Below are 18,212 nucleotides of genomic sequence, written 5' to 3' on the forward strand. Positions count from 1 at the left end.
ATATAAAAGTAATTTTCAAAATCAAATTTTGAAAAGTCACTCCTTTCTTGAAAAATAAGAAAATTAAGAAAATAAAACTGCATTGAAAAAATCAAATAGATATTATTGAAAAAAAATCAAAATTTCAATTATATTGAAAAAATCTAAAATGATTAAAATCACATTACAAATAACTTATTAAGATTATTATTCAGTTCTCCTTAACTATAATAAATTGTTGGTCACTTTTGAAGAACAATCGCGTTCAAGCAAAATCTATCTTTTGCTTTAAAGTAAACTCAATGAATTATTTTGTGAGATATCTCCATCTGACAAGAGCTTTTTAAAGCTATAAACTCTTCTCTTATGCCATTTGCTTGTAACTACTAAGTAGCCTAAAATAGGAGAAACTCAAGTTTAACTTTCAAGAAATAAAATTGTAATTGTTTCAAAGGGTTAAAATGTCTATAAGACACATATTTAATTTTTACCTTTATTCTTATTCCTATCATGTTATCACATAGATATACTACTGGTTTATTAGGGAAACTAGACGGTTATTTGTACTTTATCACCCCATTAATATGTCCCCAAAAATTTAATCAAGAAACAACCAATTAGCCAAATGTAGAAAATGCTTAAAAACTCCCATAAAATGAATTACTACGACAAGAGTCGACCAAAAATAAATAAATCCGACAAGAACTGCCAGCCTACCAACAACAGCAAAAACAACTATATAGTGAATGTTGCCCACATAAATGTTGGGACCCCAAAACGATCATAAATTGCATAGCTGTATACGCCAACCTGTGTGACTCTAAATGAATCAAAATTTTGGCCCCCCTGTACCACTCTAAAGAGAATCGTAGATAATCTTTACTGCTTCCACAAAACAAGCTCAAGCTCTCATTCTTCGAATCTATTCTTGAAGCTAAAATCTTCTATTTCTTGGTTTCTGTCTCTTGGTTTTTCATTTGTGCATGGCAGTAAGATTGTTATCGGTAGGAGTGTCAGACCTATGCATTGGAAAGCCTGCGCTGAGATCGCTCTCGGTGAGTTCATCCACCGTTGCCGATGCTTTGTCGGCTCTCAAGAGACTTAACGAGAGTTATATAAGCGTTTGGAGCTGTGATCATTCTGCCCCGAAAAGGAAAGCAACCACAGCCGATATTGATGATCATCATCAGGATTCAGCAGCTTGTAGATGTATTGGCAAAGTTTGCATGGTTGATATAATTAGCTTCTTGTGTAAAGAAGAGAATTTATTGAACCCGGAATCTGCCCTTCAGGATCCTGTTTCTGTTCTTTTGCCCGAGGCTTCTGGGGTCATCAGGCATTTGGAACCAAGTGCGAGGTTTGTAATTTAGAAGACTTCGTTTGCAAAGCAAAAGCTTTTGTTCCTTGTCCATAATATCTTGTGTTTCCTGCCTGTAAATCTAATCATTTACTGCATGATTGACTTTCAGCTTATTGGAGGCCGTAGACTTGTTACTGGGAGGCGTACAGAACCTTGTGATTCCACTTCCCGCAGGAACAAAGTTACAGCCGAAACCTTCCTTAAAATCGACCTTTCACAACGACAGTGAGTACTGCTGGCTAACCCAAGAAGACCTTATTCGTTACTTTCTCAACTGCATTGGACTGCTAAGCCCTACACCAAATCAACCAATCAACTCTCTCAACATTGTTGACGATGCCGGTATTTTTGCCATCCAGTATGATGAACCGGCGGCCTTTGCAATTCCCCTAATTGCTCAATCCCACATTAACCAAACTTCGGTAGCCCTTGTTGATGAGGAGGGCAGGTTAGTAGGTGATATATCACCTTTCTCATTTAATTCTTGCGATGAGACAGTAGCAGCTGCCATGGTGACTCTCTCGGCTGGTGATCTGATGGCTTATATGGACTGTGGTAGGCCACCTAAAGACCTAGTAAGGTTGGTTAAGCAGAGGCTGGAAGAGAAAAGCATGGTGGGTTTCCTGGAGTTGATGGAAGATGACTTGGAAATTTCTTCAGGCTCGTGTCCCGATTCATCTTCATCGGATGATGAGTCCAGCACAGGCTCGGCACAAAGTGTTAGGTCCAGAGGATACTCCGCAAGAGTCGTGCACAGGTCAGAAGCAATTTTATGCCATCCATGGAGCTCGTTGATGGCTGTGATTATGCAGGCACTGGCACGCCGTGTGAGTTATGTCTGGGTTGTTGAAGAGGACTGCACCTTGGTTGGGATTGTTACCTTTACCGGAATGTTGAGGGTTATCCGGGATCGTTTGAGGTCCATGGCAAAAGCTGAGAATCCGAATTTCTGTCCTGTATGGATTCAAGCTTAAAAGCAAAAATTGTCTAGGGCGGTGAGGTCACCCTGGTCAGTTTGACAGTTCTATTTGCTAAACGCATGGAAAACCAAAGTGTTAAAAAAACATAGGAGTATTGCATACGTTGATTAATTGCTCGGTAAAAGTTTGTACACTATGATAAAGTGAACAATTGCTGTTCAAATTTGGGGTGTGGATTTGAACCCAGACTGTTTCAGATCTGAATAAATGGAAGCAGCAATACCATTAACCTAAATAAGATGTACATTGATCAATGAATGACGATGTTAACGGGGAAAACACAACATAGCTTATAGTTCATACAACATACATCGCAAAAGGCCAAAAATTTGTTGATGCCAATGTTAAAATGAGCAAAATGTGGTAATCATAGAGCAGCAAGCAAAAGACCAGAACAATCTACTGTTTCTGGCGAGGAAACACCTTGATTCAAATAAGCCTAAAGGGAGGAAGCAATGTGCCATCGGTAGTCAAATGAAGTAAAACACGTTTCATGTGCCACAGAAAAAAGATTACTCATCTTCTTTCATTTATTATGAATTTATAAAATTTTCAGAGTAAAAAACACAATAGATGGCAGGAAAATATCCACCATAGTTCCGCCACATTTATTGGAGTGCACAGGGTAAACAAGAACAATAAAGAATGAACAGAAAACAGGGGTAGTATAACTGTAAGAGAATACAAGAGGGAAGTAACACGACAATTAACCACCAGACCAGATACTGTATTGTCAGGAACCACTAAAAGAAGTCACCATAGTTAAGTTCTGACATGCAAGACGACAACGCTTCTCTTACTTGGAGATTGTCAGAATTCATGTGAAGTGCATCTTCATATAGTCTTCTAGCCTGCTGCAGCAACTTCACCTTCTCTTTACTATTACTTGGCCTTAAGCGAGATCTTTGCTGCAACACCACAGCCCATCTGAACAGAGCTGTAACCCATAAATGTTTTAATGTCAACTGGAATTTCATACCTCAACAGTTATATTCATTCAAGATGTAAACATGAATAAGATCTCGAAAGAAACTGATTGCATAACAATTATACTCATCATCTAGAAACTTTAGTACTTGTTTCTGATAGATAGAGAGAAATTAAGCATACCATCGGGTGCATAAATATTGCCTTTCGACATCATAGCATCAAACTTATCAATTGCAGCCAAGAATATTTTGTCAGCATCAAAAGCCATTTCCTGAAATTTGAAAGATTAGAATTGCGTTCAAATGTCTCTTAACTACTTTCCAATCCACTCAAAGCAACTTTATATCAACCAAATTGTGAGATAGATGTTAAATTATCTTTTCAAATAAATGACAAAAATAGACCCTGCAATCTTTAAGGCTTTAAGCCGCTGAGTCCAGATTTGCTAGAAGCTCACTTGACAGACGCTAAAAGCAAATGAAAATTATGTGGGCTAAACTGAGTGCACTGAATGGAAGAAACTTCTATAGAGATGATATAAACAATCTGAGTACATTGGGTCGGGATGCTTACTGGTCCAATATCTGCAACTAGTTGCGCACGGAAGGAGAGTGCAAGACCCCAGTTATACAGGGCTCTCACATCATTCCCATCAATCGACAGAGCCGACCTATATTTTCTACCAGCATTCACAAGGAGTTCTTCACACTGTTCACAAGCATCAACAAGAAGAGATGCAATTTTATCTTTATTCACAAACTGATAATCTGGCCCCTTGAGTATTCTTTTCTGTTTCTCAACAGATATGACATCGCCTTCCAAAAGGAGTCTTCTCAACTTGCGACTAAAATGTAGCTTTAGTTCTCCATGAACAAGATATGTGTTGCCCAATTGGCCCACAGCTAACAAACTCATAGGCTTCACGGCTATGGCTTGGGTGAGTAACCTGGCAGACTTATGCAATATCATCTCTGCACGCTCTCCATCCCAACCACTCCTCATACACTCTCTTGCTTGTTTCAGAAGATCATTAGCTTCCATGAGATACCTATCAAACATCACATCATCAGTAAATTTAGAAGACGAAGAGGAACTGATCTCACCCTCATGAGCACGCAAGGGATCAGTCAGATGGGAATCATCCTCAGGATTCACCTTGTATTCTCTTAAGGTGGAACTGTAAATCTGATTCTCATCCTTCTCTCCGTAGTGAGAAGACCTATAAGCTCCACTCGATTTTCTGAGTATGTGCTCTTGTACAAAGGAAGCTTCACTTTCCATATGGTTCCAACTAACTCTAAAACCTCCTGAGTCAAGCAAATTATCACCAGATTCCCGTGTTTCCCTTTCATTTGTATGACCCATATTTACAGAGTCACGGTGATTATTTGTGAATTGCAATCTTTTATTCTGGTAAGTATAATCATCGGTCTCCATAAATTCTTTGGCACCTGCACCCATCTCCCTCAAAGTCATTCTTTCATCCAGCAAATCCACCTTTATTCTTCTATCCCTGTCTTGATTCAAAGAAAAATTATTTAGAGAATCCCGAGAAAAATGCAAATTGCCAATGCCCTCATCATCAGAAAGAAACCTTTGCTCATCCCCAGGACTTGAATTATTTCCTTGACTTTGATCATTCTCATGCTTTATATTATCTTTAATTCTGTTAGGGTTTGAATTAAGAACTTTTACTCCAGACAAACCCCCAATAAATTGCAACCAATCAAACCCAACATCCCCAATTTCTTTCCTCTTTTTACTTGATTTTTGGTTCCCGTGTAACACATTATTAGAATTCCCCAGGTTAACAACACAAGCCTCGACGGCATTTCTAGCATTTGAAGCTGATACATTTATTGATTCTACTACACTTAAAAAATTTTCTAAATCACTAACTGTAACTTTATTACAATCAATAGCTCTACGTATATCACTTTTCAAGTTACCAATTTTACCTTCAAACCGTTCAAAAAAATCCAATAAATTCCTCAAGTTCTCACTATTAGGCCTAAAAATTTCCTCTTTCGATCTTCTTTTACTTGCACCTACTTCACTGAAGCTGCTACCCCGAACAAACCCAAATGAAAACCCAATTGCAAAAACCAAAACTGTAGCTGGAAACACAATTATAGACGACACCCTGACCCTAGAAATGGAAAAGGCACATAGAAGCCCTAAAATAAACATAAAGACATACTTTCGATCATCAATTCCAATGGAAACTAAAAAATCACGCAGCGGAGTTGACACAACCGAGTCACTGAGCCTCAAATCCTCCCACCCGCCGTAACTCAATGATTCGGGCGATGTAACAGCTTTGATGGGAGATAAATTTAGGGTTTTGGGATCGGGAAACCATTTTGAGCGGGAAAAGGGAAGGAATGTTTTATTATTTTGAGCAAGTAATGGAAAATGGGTGAGAAAATTTGGAGGTGAAATAATCAATGGATTCGAGTAATTACCAATTGAGTTTACAAAAACTAAGGTTTTCATTTGGAAGTGTAACGTGATCGGAAGGTCGGTTTGTTTGTTCAGTTACATAGCAAGTGCAACAGCCAACAGGGGTTTCTCAGGTGTTACGTTTGTTCTCTGAAACAGTAACTTTGAACCACAAGGACATTTTCGTCAATTCGTATGATTGTCCTGGTATGGTCATCTCTATTGATGCTTGGAGATCCACGTCTTCTCGTGCTCCGGACGACTGGACCCAACTAAAGCCTAAATATAATTTTTCTCACACGATTGGATCGAGGCTACGCCTGTTGACACCCCCTCAATACTCCACATAAACCGCATATCTTATTGAAATTATCTTAATAACCAAATATGATTTGATTCGTTTCCAATTTTTTGAATGGAAATTAAATTAAATACTTAAGTTAATTATTTTTTTGATAAATACTTTACATCCACCCCATTTCATAATTTATATTTATATTCTAATAAAAATAATTTTCTTTAAAAAATTATAAGAGTTTATAGTTGTGAACTATAAAGTAAGAGGAAAATAATTTAAGATTTTAGAATTTAAATATATTTTATAAGTAAATTTTTTTATAAAAAAGATGATTAATTTCATCACATAAATTAATATTTTATAAATAAAAATGGGTATTTTAAAATATATATATTTTGAGGATTTTAGAGGGTGTCAAAAGACCCCTTCCTAATTACAGCTGAAAATGAGTCATTTAGGTGTGTTCGCGTCATATTAAATTTATGTTGACTTAAATACGATCCATTTAATAGTCGTGTCAAAATATTAAGACTCTAAGTTGACACAAAAAATAAACGGATTACTTAATAACCAACTTAATATTTATATATTTAATAAGATTTACATCAAATATTCATACTCTATTATATATATATATATATATATAAACGCACACACAGTGTAGTCATTACACGTCCCCACAACCTTTTTTTTATCATTAGTTTATCGCATATGTAAATGTGATTATTTGAAAGGTTATTGTCTTCAAATTTTAATTTACCAAAATTCTTATTAAATTACTGCAGTAGTTTAGTGTAGTAGCTGAACCTTCCTTTTCCTCTGGTTACGTAAATAACCCTAATTTTTTCACAGAGTTGAGCTTAAATCCATTTCATTCTTTTAAAAAAGAAAAATTTATAAATTAGAAATCCATGAAAGAATTAATTCCTAATACCAAACATCTTAAATGTACATGCGGCTGAATCGGATGAAGAGAGATAAAAAAGATATCATTGAAAATTGAAACAGCACTGTTAGCACTTAGCACATATCTGCCAGACTGCCTTATACTGACCCAACACGTACAGGTACGGCCCCTTTATTTATTCCTCAATTTCTCGAGCCATCAGATATAGACTGTTACAAACATGCGTGAATTATGATGTAACTGAATCTCCTCTCTCTCCCTATAGATTCGTATCTTATCAGGTTGACCTAAATGCCCTTCCTGCTTTTGCATATTACCAACTCTGTAAGACTATATTTCAAATACATTTAAAAGCAAAAAATTGTAAACCACTAGGGCTTGGCTCAGTGGCTAGAACTACTTCCTCACAAATTTTAAATTTTTTTTCTCAAAATTTAAGTAGAGGCAGTTTTTTTTTCAAGAGAAGAGTTGACGTCTTAAAAATTTGAGCAGTACCATATCAGAATTGATATAAACAGATCTCAGTAATTATATGATTGTAAATATCATGAGCAATAGTCTCTTTAAAAAAAGCAAAAAATTGTACATCTCAAGATTGAAAATTTCCGGCTCTGACTCATGTACATAGACAATCATTTATCACAACAAGTGTTTAAATAATATTTCATTGTTTCCATATAACTCTGTTCATATGGTACTACTATAAAATTGTCAAGATTTTTCTTCATTTTCATTTATTTATTTTATTTCAAGACAAAAAAAATCACAAAAAAAAATTACTTCACTACGAGGTAAAAATAAAATTTATTTTTTGTGTTTACATACTATTTCTATGCAAATATTATACAATAATTTTCTAATAAAAATCATTGCCACTTACTGTGAATTTCTCACTGTGTATCTAGTTTGGATGTGAAGATATAATATCGAAGTTAGTTTGACCAAATTAACCTTTCTTTTTTCTTTTTAAATTATATGCGTGAAAAAAAAAGCTTTATGAGATATAATATAACAATAAAAAGTATTAAATCCATATTCATATCATACATAAGTCTCATAAATACATGATGAAGATTTATGATGTAAGAACTAAACCTTACAACAGAATTGTTACATTTCATTATTCCAAATAAACATCATGTTCACATCCCTTATTTTATTTTATTTTAGTTTTGCAATTAAAAAATAAGTCCCAATTTATAAATACATAACTGAATGAGCAGACCATCCATCCTCCCCTTAGGCCATGTAGGCCGATGTCGAGGCTTGGTTTGACGCCTTGTAACAAGTTAAGGGCGGCAATATGGGCATGCGCAGGACACACGCTAAAGCAAGGCAAGTTGGCGTGAGAGTTATGGCAGCGAGTAAGCTCAAGGCAACAAGCATTGCAAATTTGGGGTGCCGCAACAGCAACTAGTGCACACTGATGGGCAACACCCGAGGGCACATAAGGCAGTGAGCGCCAAGGCATGTATGGGCAGTGTGTTTGCTAGTGAGTAGCGAGCGTAAGAGTGTGGAATATGTATTTTGTAGGTTTCATAAAATTTATCAATCATGAACTGATTGGAATTGTTATCAAAATTTAGGACATATTATTATATAATATAACTAATCATGTATTCAACCATTAACATATAACTTTATATATATATATATATTTAAAAAAAAATCGGTAACATACAATTGAGTTGTTATCATGTAAATTACATACCATGACATCGTATGTTATACCGATGAATATACAACTCATGAATTTACTTGAAAATTTGTTTTAGTTTAAAAACATCTCAATTTTACAAGGGTAAAAAAAATATGAAAAATTCACAGGAATAACATAAACTTATAATTAATTTATAGAAGTAATCCACTTAAATTTTTTTTTTTTTTTACTTTAGTAGATAAAAATGACATCTCTAAAATTAATTTTCAAAAGGGTAAATAATATATTGTGCTAGGATAACAACAATTCATATATCAATCGCCCGATCTTGTAAATTAGACATAATTTTATGCTATTTTCATAAATTTGTTAACCAAGAAAAGAAAAAAAAATCAAAGAAGGGCAATATTGAAAATAATTGAAAGATTGGAGGTTAAAAACAGAGAGAAAAAATATGGAACGATCAAAATTGCGTGGAACAAAAGCTACCGAAAGTAAAGGTAAAAGGTGGGGGACAAAAACGACAATAAATAGGCGGAGTGGATAAGGTTGTTGTCACGCACACTCGCATTCGTGTTATAATCTATTAATTATTTAATTAATTCATTAATTGAGACACTACAGAACAACTTACTTTGTCCACGTGTCAGTGTGTGTCTCTCTCGCGTCTTCGGCTTCGCTTTCAAGAACCGAATAGAAGCTCCACCAACACCCACCCCATTACATACATTTACACACAATACCCAAACAAACGCCATTAAAAACCCTCAAACGACCTTACCTCACTTCTCTATGACTCTTTTCTAAAGAGATTCTAAAGTTTAGGTTTTCGGTTTCCTTTTTTTTTTAATTTCATTTTTTATTTAATTTTTTGGGGCTTTCTTCCACTTTTCCATTTTTTAAATTGGAGATGTACGTGGGTTCCATGCGAAAATCGTTTAAGGACTCTTTGAAAGTTCTTGAAGCCGATATTCAGCATGCCAACACTCTGTAAGTGTGTATTTTTCTTTTTCTTTTTTTCTTTTAAATTTGGTGCTTTGCTATGAAATTTTGTTTTCTTAGATTACGATTTTTTTGGTGAAAAAAAAAGATTATGATTTTGGTTTCAATTTTGAATTTTATTGTGAAATTCAGCTTCGTTTCTTCATGAGCTGCTCTCAGTCGTTTGCATTTGATTGTTATTCCTGCAAGTTTGAAATTTTGTCTTGAAATAATTTGTTTTTAGTGAAAAGTTGCTGTTTTTGTGTGTTTGTCTTAGCATTTACTCATTGTTTCCTCGATTGGTATATGATTTTTTTTTTCTTTAGTAATCGAGATACACACATGTATATGTTTTCCATAGGGGATAAGGTAGGGAGTTGTTTGTAATTTTGCGGGTGGATTTCTGGGTGTGACCGCTCTGGGTCTTCACAGTTATCTTTACTTGAAGTGATGTGCGTGTGTGTATCTAAATATAAAACTCAAATGTGAAAGGGGTTGTTCTACTGCACAGCTTCACTTTTGCTGTAGCTTTGTCTGAGTGTGTAGGGTGGTGGGGAATCTTTTTTGATATCTTGATAAATTGTGTTCACCATTGTTCACATGGCCAAATGGGTTCCACTTGATTATGGCGCTGCTGTCACATTGTATTCGTATTTATATTGTGATAAGGGCATAGTGAGGGTCAGATGATTATGCTTTTCTGGTCCCAGCTCCTAAAATATCCAATTCATAGTATTTTTTTAGTACTATTTACTTTGTTTTTGGAAGTTAAATTTTAGCTGTAAGTTTGGTATTTGGTTTTGGCAACTTAGAAGAGCTTATCATCCTTGAAATATTTAAAATTATTTTTTGATAGGTGGGTTTTTATCCAAAACCTGCAGTGCTGGATACTGTAATTATTCTTTGAATGTCTGAGTTGTAGCTTGTTCACTTAGTGAATTGTTTGCTATATTTGATGTGATTCTGTTTAATTTCTAACCCCACCACTATATGGTTTTCAGGGCATCGGATTTTCCAAGGGAGTATGATGGTGCCTGCCTTCAGATGAGAATGTCATACAGTCCAGCTGCACACCTGTTCCTTTTTTTAGTACAATGGACAGACTGCCACCTTGCAGGAGCCCTTGGACTTCTGCGAATACTCATTTACAAGGTTTTTTCCTGTTTTCGTTTATGTGTGAAACCTTCTTTGTGGGATATTTTCTCAATGAAATCTGTCAGCTGACCTTAGAATTCGGTGAACGTAGAAGGGTTGAGGGATCTCTGGGTATATTAAACAAATCAGCTGACCTTAGCAACTTTGCAGGTTTATGTGGATGGTACAACCACCATGTCTACCCATGAAAGAAAAGCAAGTATTAGAGAGTTCTATGGTACATTTATGTATCCTGGTTATTTGATGTTGTGACTAATTCAAGTAGCCTTTAGCTTCTTTGATCTTACTGAAGCAAAATTCCTAATTTTTGCCAGCGATTATTTATCCCTCTTTGTTGCAACTCCAAAGAGGTGTTACAGACACAGAAGATAAGAAGCAGAAGGCAGTATACATGGAAAGGTATCGAAGAAGAGATGATGAGGAACAAAGGCAATATACAGATGCCGATATTGAAAGAGAAGAAGAATGCGGAATATGCATGGAGACAAATAGTAAGATTGTCTTGCCAAACTGCAACCACGCCATGTGCTTGAAATGTTACCGTGAATGGTATTTCCTCTCTCCCTCCCTCCTCCTTGTCTGTGTGAGTTCCTGACAATCTGAAATTATCCTATGGCTTTTTCATGTGATTCTATGAATTACTTTACCCCGTCATTACTGACTTGGATTGCAGTTCTACAAAGCCATTTAAATTTAGGACCATTGGTGGTTGTGTGTTTGCGAGTCCATATATATGCACTGAAAGCATTATGACTGGTTTGTTATAACTGTTAAAACTTGTATTTAACATACTAGTTTTTTTGTTTCCTATCACCCAAAAAAAAAAAACTTCTGAGGTAGGGAACTGAAATGGTAGCATTTCATGAATTTCTGAGCTTTATATTATGCTTCCAAGTCTGTGATTTTATTGCATTGATTAGCAACTTCATAGCTGCAGATGCTATTTGTGCATCATGGAGCTTTGTTATTCTAATTTCATATTGGATGCTGGATGCATACATCTTGTCTGTGAATTGGTATTGTTGGTCTCCCTCTCTGTGCCCACCTTTCTTCTTCTTCTTTCTTTTTTCTTTTTAATACGTTTTAAATTTAACATTGGATTCACCACATGTGAACATACCAATTACCCAATTTCTGATCCACTGTATTCACTATTCTTGGATTAATTCTATCCATATCTATCTGGTGCATTTTTGGCTCTGGTTCAAGATGGTGCTAAAAACTTGCATTTTCCAGGACGTGAAAAAGAAAATGATTGTTGTGATTTGGCCTTGTGTCGTAAAGCCAATTGCTTGGAAATTCTATAACATTATTTTTGGTTGGGTATCCAAGCTAGTCCTTGGTGATTTGATTGTGAATAATTTGTCAACAATAGTGTTAACCATTTGTAGTTGTTACAAGACCCAAGTAGTCTGATGGTATTGATGGCAATACAGATGATACTCTCCAAATATGATGATCTTCTTTTTGTTTAAATTTTGAGGAAGTTGGACAATCTGTGGACTGACATACAATTGTTTTGGTTGTAGAGAGAATTTTTTACTATTACTTGCATCCTTTGTTTTTCAAATGCCTCCTGTGTTCTCTCCTTTTTTCTCCCTTGGTCTTTAATCAGGCAATTATTATAGCTTTTGTCTCATGATTTGCTATGTTTTTCAGTTCCTGTAAATGGTAATAATGACCTTTTGCAACTAATTGCAGGCGAATAAGATCTCAGTCATGCCCCTTTTGCCGCGACAGTCTAAAGAGAGTGAACTCAGGTGATCTCTGGGTATATATGGACAGCAGAGACATAATCGACTCAGCAACAGTGACAAGGGAGAATCTAAGACGGCTCTTCCTGTATATAGACAAGTTGCCGCTGATCATTCCTGATAACCTTTTTGACCCTTATGATTCCCACCTAAGATAGGCTTGAGATGGAAGTACATTCTAAAGTCGATATATTTCTATGGTCCCTGAATGAATGATTCCCTCTGATTTTCTTTTCCTTTTTTTTTTAAGTTACATAAAGACCGAAATTCTTTTTCGGCAAAATTAGGTAACTTGAGAACTGATCTGCAAGTGGCTTTCTTCCCGCTTCTGTTAAGAAGAATCCAGCCAGAGGTATTGTGGGCTGGTTGGTGAAGTTGAGATAGTTTTAACTAGAAGGGGCTCTTCATGAATTGTATGTAGCACATTTTGTACATGCATGTATAGCTTTCTGTTTGCTTATAAGATGCTTCCCGTTATCTGTCAACTCCAGCTTCCTCAGTTGTTTTGTTTCATCCCAGAGCTCCAAAGTGAGTGTTTGCAGCTGCTCATAGTTTCAGTAACAAGGTAATTATAACTGTATACTGATGAAAGGAGAGGTGGAAGCTGTTGGATTTTTCAAAATGTTATGCTTATAAAATTCTTTTCTATACATCTCTAACCTCAGTAAGTTTGATTTTTCTTCTTCTTTTTGGGATAAATCTTCAATTTTTTAACTAGTCCAATAAAATACGAATATTTATTTAAATTTAGGTTTTACCTTGGCCCTAAGGACAAACTTTTATTTATTTTTTTGGGCACTCTTTAAAAAAAAAAAGGTGTTTTACATGGTTTTTGACTGGCTTTTAACAAATTATAGTGCGGTCTCCTGTAATTCAGCTGTATACTAATTGGAGAAGTTAAAAATTCTGTCGATAAAATGTAAATAGCAAAGATGATTTTAGATAAGAGCTAAAGTCGTCGATTTGGGGATAGATCTGGATCTAGTCATCTGCCCCATCTAGGGTGGTAGCATTTTAGAAATTGCAACTCTTACTTTTGTTTGCAACTCTTACTTTAGAAATTTACCCTCATCTGTAAATTGCAACTCTTACTTTTGTTTGGTACTATTTTCCTTTTGAAAAAAAAGGAAAGAGAAAAAAAAAAAAGGAAAGAAAGAAGAAGAAAAAAAGTGCCGCATGCACATGCATCATGAACAAATCACATTAGTCCAAAACTAGCCATGTGAAATAGAGCAGAAATTGTGGGGTAACGTACGGCCTCATGATAGTGTTATTGATGCTACTACTCAGATTATGCAGTATATTATTATAAAACCGAAAAGGAAAAAAAAAAAGAGAGGCATAAAAAAAGAACTGCAGAGTTGGCAACAGTTCAAACTCAGCTGTAATTGTAACGTAAACTTGGGCACGCCACGACACGAGGGAGCACGAACGCGGTCCATTCACGAACAAAACAATCAGCAGTATTTACTCACTAATGCCGAAATTACTAATTTTAGTTATTTTTAGTTTTTAATCTATCTACCTATCTCAGCCTGGTAGCCATTTATTAACTGAAGTTGTTATTTTTCCTTCTTATAAACCAAGAGGGGAGGGGAGGGGAGGAATCCGAGGCAGAGGCAGAGGCAAAGAAAAATAGAGATGGGGTGGAGGAGAGGGGAAGAGAGAGAGGAAGGAGTAATGGCTGCAGATTTCTTCTGGTCATACACGGATGAGCCTCACGCTAGCAGGAGGCGGCAAATCCTCTCTCAGTACCCTCAAATTAAAGAGCTTTTTGGTCCTGACCCTTGGGCTTTTCCTAAGGTGATTTGATTTTGCATCTCCTACCCAATGCCGCTGTATTACTTGCTTCTCGGTTCTCCTTTTTCCACCCATCTGGGATGATTATATGACTGGATTGATGTTTACTTATTTCTTCTTGTGGTGTTGTTTTCTAATTGTTGCATTATTGCCTTTTCGGTTAATGTGTCTCTGGGTAACCTTTTTTGGGTCGTTGTATGCATCACATTGATCATAATTTGGCTTTCTAATATGAATTCTCTAAAGGCAGCTAGCTTCCTTCAGACATTTTCAGTTTTGCTGCATTTTGAAATTAAGAATTGGGGTTGAACCATAAGTATTCTGATTTATTCATGTTTGTCTTTAAACGAAGACTCTTGTGATTGGTTAAACAGAATTGGTGTATTAAGTAATTCTTTGTCACTTTTATGCAAGTTTGCGTATTGGTGTCAACCTGGTGTTGTTTTGACCTTGTATTTTGGTTGTTCCTGAACGTTGATTTTTTTGGCTCCACTTTCATATCCTGAGCATTGAATATGTAGGCATGCACAAATATTTTGCCGCTATATGGTTTGCTGGTGATCTTTCTGCCGTAGAATTGTTGGGAAATTTAAACAATATTACCAGATGTAGTTGGTTTAGATTTATATTCACGTCCTCAGTATTGTGGATCTGCAGGTTACTGTGGTTGTTCTTCTTCAGCTTTACACTGCTACTTTACTTCACGATGCAGGCTGGCTGAAGATACTGGCAACAGCCTACTTCTTTGGCTCTTTTCTCAACCACAATCTCTTCTTGGCCATTCATGAGCTCAGCCACAATCTCGCCTTCTCCACTCCAGCCTACAACCGTTGGCTTGGTATTCTTGCTAACCTTCCTGTTGGTGTGCCCATGTCTGTCACTTTCCAGAAGTATCACCTTGAGCACCATCGCTTTCAAGGAGTAGATGGTATTGACATGGACATACCAAGCCTAACTGAAACCCGAATGGTCACAAATGTTGTTGCAAAATCCATATGGGTCATCTTCCAACTCCTCTTCTATGCTTTCCGACCTGTATTTCTCAAACCGAAGCCACCTGGTTATTGGGAGTTCATTAACTTCTCTATTCAGATAGCTCTTGACATAACCATTGTTTACTTTTGGGGATGGAAATCTTTTGCTTATTTGATCCTTTCCACATTTGTTGGGGGTGGGATGCACCCCATGGCTGGTCACTTCATTTCAGAACATTATGTCTTCAACCCTGACCAGGAGACATATTCTTACTATGGCCCCCTCAATTTTCTAACGTGGCATGTGGGATACCACAATGAGCACCATGATTTCCCAAGAATTCCTGGAAACAAGCTCCACAAGGTCAGGGAGGTTGCACCTGAGTATTATCAGGGTTTAGCATCTTATAAATCTTGGAGCCAGGTTATATACATGTATATTATGGATAGGACAGTCGGCCCCTTTAGCCGAATGAAGAGAAAGCCTTCTGCAACAAAGAAATCCGAATAGGTGCTCCCATCTCTACTTTTTGGTTCAATTCCTTCTCCTCCAACCTTTAGTTCAAAATGAGTTGCCACAGTAATTATCATTTTTATTTTTTGGTTTCTATTATATGTAACATTCTTTGAGGAATTAGAAATTACGTACTCTAGTTTACTGAAGGGATGAGTCAGTTTTCATTACTTTTAAACTGTTCTTTCTATATGTTATGTAGCAGAATTTTGGCTTCGTGTTGCCGTTTGTATCGTGAAGACGATCTTCACGATTTCTGATTCTTGAGATTTCTTAGTATTTGGCATACAAATCATCTCTTAAAGTTAAGACTTTGTGAAGAAAATTATGTGATTTAGCCTTAGTAGTATACATTTTGAGTTTCCATGATGGCAGGCAGTGTTTATCTGCATCTTTCTTCTTTCATATCAGGGTTCCGAAAGATACTTTCGATCTTAGTCGAATAAACAATTCTTAAGAACAATCTAAACATCTCAGGCATTAAGCGTGATTGCACAAAATCACAAAAGAAACATAAGAACGCTATGACTAATAGTTTGCTTTAGGTTTTATCCTCCCGCTGAAATCAACAACTGATTGTCAATATGTGGCTATGATGGCGTACACTCGTCTCTCGTCACTTGTTCGTCTGCAAACGTACAGAGAAGTCAAAAGCTAAGTATGAGAATCAACTCAAGAAAGATGCAAGAAAAAGCTGGGAAGGGTTGAAATGGATCTTTACATTCCATGCATATGCAGTCGGTTTGACAGGGTCATATTTTGCGGCAAAGGGTGGATCTCCGATGACATATGCCGGTGCTTGAACTTGGTGATTTATAAGTGGAAGCCTGTCTGAAAGGAATTCACCATCATTGTCGTAGCTGTAGCCTTGGTTTGACCCAAGAGCTCTTAAAGCCATTGCCAATAAAGCAGAAGAAACCTGAAGTTGAGAAATAATCATTCCTTCTTTGTAGTGCTAGGAACTAGTACTGAGTGATATATACTTTAGTTTGTGATTAAAAATCAGTGTTATTTATTTTGTGATTACAAATCACAGTGTTAGATAATACAAATAAAATTACCTGTGCCGAGATGATCCAAATGCCTATCCATTTGAAGATATCAAAGTTCGATTTCACAAATTTCTTGAAATCATGGAACCTCCCTGTTGGGTCATCAGGTAAATCCTGATAAAGCAAATCAATGACGTGAAGCCCAATTATTATTATTATTTTCTTATTATGGTCATGGAAGAGAGAATTTGTGAAGAACAAATCGGTACCTTCTCCCATTCAGAGTTTAGCTGAATATCGGCAGCTATTGCAGTCTCCAATAGAAGAAGCAAACAGGTAATCAGCATATACTTTGTTCATTCAAGATCAACAAATACTTGAACAGAAAACACATTAATTATACTTGAAATGCATAATAAGTTGTGTTGAAAGAAAGATTATCCTATTCCTAAACTATAACAATAGCTCGAAGAGGAAGTGCACAATAGCTAAGGATACGAAAGATAGGCAAAAGCCATTAGCACTAGCGGCGGCAATATGACCCAGGCATGTTATAAGACAAAAGGTCACACCAATGCCAATGAAACTGCATATAAACCTGCAATAATAGAGTGAGTACATGATTATTGCTGATGGAAACATAGCATAAGCTAAGTGGGAAGTGAGAACTTTGAGCTTACCATGGATTTATTGAACAAAAATCATCAAATGATTGCCCTTCCATGTCTCTCTGCCAAACTCTGATCATCCAAATCCCATATAGGATCATAGATATACCAACAATTCCCATGATCAAATTCAAAGCTTTTAGGAATGACTGCAGGCAAGTTATTGCTATTCTTTCCATTATTTACAACTTCCCTGTATCTTTAGGTGTAAGCAAAATTCGAAAACGACCAACTTCACGTAAACATGCTTAGGATTACTATGGATACATACACAGTGTAAATGTTATTGTAAACTGAACGTAGCTGTATCAACATATGGGGTTCAGTTTTCTTACACTTTTTGAGGAACCAAAGTAACATGGAACGAAGGTACACATTTTGGTCTTGTCTCAATATCCAAAAATGTCTAGGAGCAAATTGAGATAAGTTTTTACGTTGTTTCTGAGAAATTGGAGTATTTTGGTGCTACGACAGAACAGCACGATTAGTTTTACATGTATGATAGTTAGCTTAAGAAATTTCTTGGAAACCATGACCACCAATGTGTTTTCTCGTTTTTTGGCTCGGCACTCTTTCCGTTCTCGCAAAGCAATCAGATTGTTTCCTCTGTAGACATTTGTGACATAAATATTTAAATGTTATTAGTTAGCAAACCGACGTACAAGTTGCTGTGGTGTAGTGGTTATCACGTTAGTCTTACACACTAAAGGTCCCCAGTTCGATCCTGGGCAGCAGCATTTTTAAATTCGCGATTTCTCTACTCCACATTTTCGAATGCATTTTCCAATACTAAATAGCAAATGCCCAGACTTGGATTC

General features: G+C 36.2%; 5 protein-coding genes and 1 non-coding gene across 8 annotated transcripts; 4 read left to right on the forward strand and 2 right to left on the reverse strand.

Moving 5' to 3' along the window:
- The first annotated feature begins 597 nt into the window (after nucleotides 1-597).
- On the forward strand, nucleotides 598-2,577 carry LOC102608955 (CBS domain-containing protein CBSX5). Its single transcript, XM_006467760.4, has 2 exons — nucleotides 598-1,336; nucleotides 1,449-2,577. Exons 1-2 carry the CDS (start codon nucleotides 963-965, stop codon nucleotides 2,311-2,313), a joined length of 1,239 nt encoding a protein of 412 aa, XP_006467823.1. The 5' UTR covers nucleotides 598-962; the 3' UTR covers nucleotides 2,314-2,577.
- Nucleotides 2,578-2,815: 238 nt separating this feature from the next.
- Nucleotides 2,816-5,942, reverse strand: LOC102608470 (uncharacterized). Of its 2 annotated transcripts, XM_025094679.2 has the most exons (4): nucleotides 5,450-5,942; nucleotides 3,823-4,762; nucleotides 3,430-3,520; nucleotides 2,816-3,256 (listed from the first exon to the last, which is right to left on the reverse strand). In XM_025094679.2, the coding sequence occupies exons 1-4, from the start codon at nucleotides 5,743-5,745 to the stop codon at nucleotides 3,063-3,065; spliced, it is 1,521 nt and encodes a 506-aa protein (XP_024950447.2). In that variant the 5' UTR covers nucleotides 5,746-5,942; the 3' UTR covers nucleotides 2,816-3,062. The 2 variants fall into 2 exon arrangements, with proteins under 2 accessions (XP_024950447.2, XP_006467821.2); XM_006467758.4 differs by having other exon boundaries at nucleotides 3,823-5,942.
- Nucleotides 5,943-9,253: 3,311 nt separating this feature from the next.
- Nucleotides 9,254-12,931, forward strand: LOC102608182 (hypothetical protein). Of its 2 annotated transcripts, none has more exons than XM_006467757.4 (5): nucleotides 9,254-9,546; nucleotides 10,539-10,689; nucleotides 10,843-10,909; nucleotides 11,007-11,241; nucleotides 12,394-12,931. In XM_006467757.4, the coding sequence occupies exons 1-5, from the start codon at nucleotides 9,467-9,469 to the stop codon at nucleotides 12,602-12,604; spliced, it is 744 nt and encodes a 247-aa protein (XP_006467820.1). In that variant the 5' UTR covers nucleotides 9,254-9,466; the 3' UTR covers nucleotides 12,605-12,931. The 2 variants fall into 2 exon arrangements, with proteins under 2 accessions (XP_006467820.1, XP_015382538.1); XM_015527052.3 differs by lacking the exon at nucleotides 9,254-9,546 and adding an exon at nucleotides 10,236-10,393.
- A 142-nt stretch (nucleotides 12,932-13,073) lies between these two features.
- On the forward strand, nucleotides 13,074-15,998 carry LOC102607890 (sphingolipid delta(4)-desaturase DES1-like). Its single transcript, XM_025095064.2, has 3 exons — nucleotides 13,074-13,909; nucleotides 14,034-14,249; nucleotides 14,904-15,998. The coding sequence occupies exons 2-3, from the start codon at nucleotides 14,088-14,090 to the stop codon at nucleotides 15,729-15,731; spliced, it is 990 nt and encodes a 329-aa protein (XP_024950832.1). The 5' UTR covers nucleotides 13,074-13,909; nucleotides 14,034-14,087; the 3' UTR covers nucleotides 15,732-15,998.
- A 117-nt stretch (nucleotides 15,999-16,115) lies between these two features.
- Nucleotides 16,116-17,781, reverse strand: LOC102607595 (tetraspanin-19). Its single transcript, XM_006467755.4, has 6 exons — nucleotides 17,407-17,781; nucleotides 17,225-17,324; nucleotides 16,996-17,076; nucleotides 16,796-16,900; nucleotides 16,456-16,653; nucleotides 16,116-16,362 (listed from the first exon to the last, which is right to left on the reverse strand). The coding sequence occupies exons 1-6, from the start codon at nucleotides 17,571-17,573 to the stop codon at nucleotides 16,351-16,353; spliced, it is 663 nt and encodes a 220-aa protein (XP_006467818.1). The 5' UTR covers nucleotides 17,574-17,781; the 3' UTR covers nucleotides 16,116-16,350.
- Nucleotides 17,782-18,058: 277 nt separating this feature from the next.
- On the forward strand, nucleotides 18,059-18,131 carry TRNAV-UAC (transfer RNA valine (anticodon UAC)). The gene has a single exon. It is a non-coding gene; the product is annotated as a tRNA-Val (tRNA).
- Nucleotides 18,132-18,212: the final 81 nt, after the last annotated feature.

Source organism: Citrus sinensis, chromosome 2 (genome assembly GCF_022201045.2).
Source record: "Citrus sinensis cultivar Valencia sweet orange chromosome 2, DVS_A1.0, whole genome shotgun sequence".
NCBI classification, from domain to species: domain Eukaryota; kingdom Viridiplantae; phylum Streptophyta; class Magnoliopsida; order Sapindales; family Rutaceae; genus Citrus; species Citrus sinensis.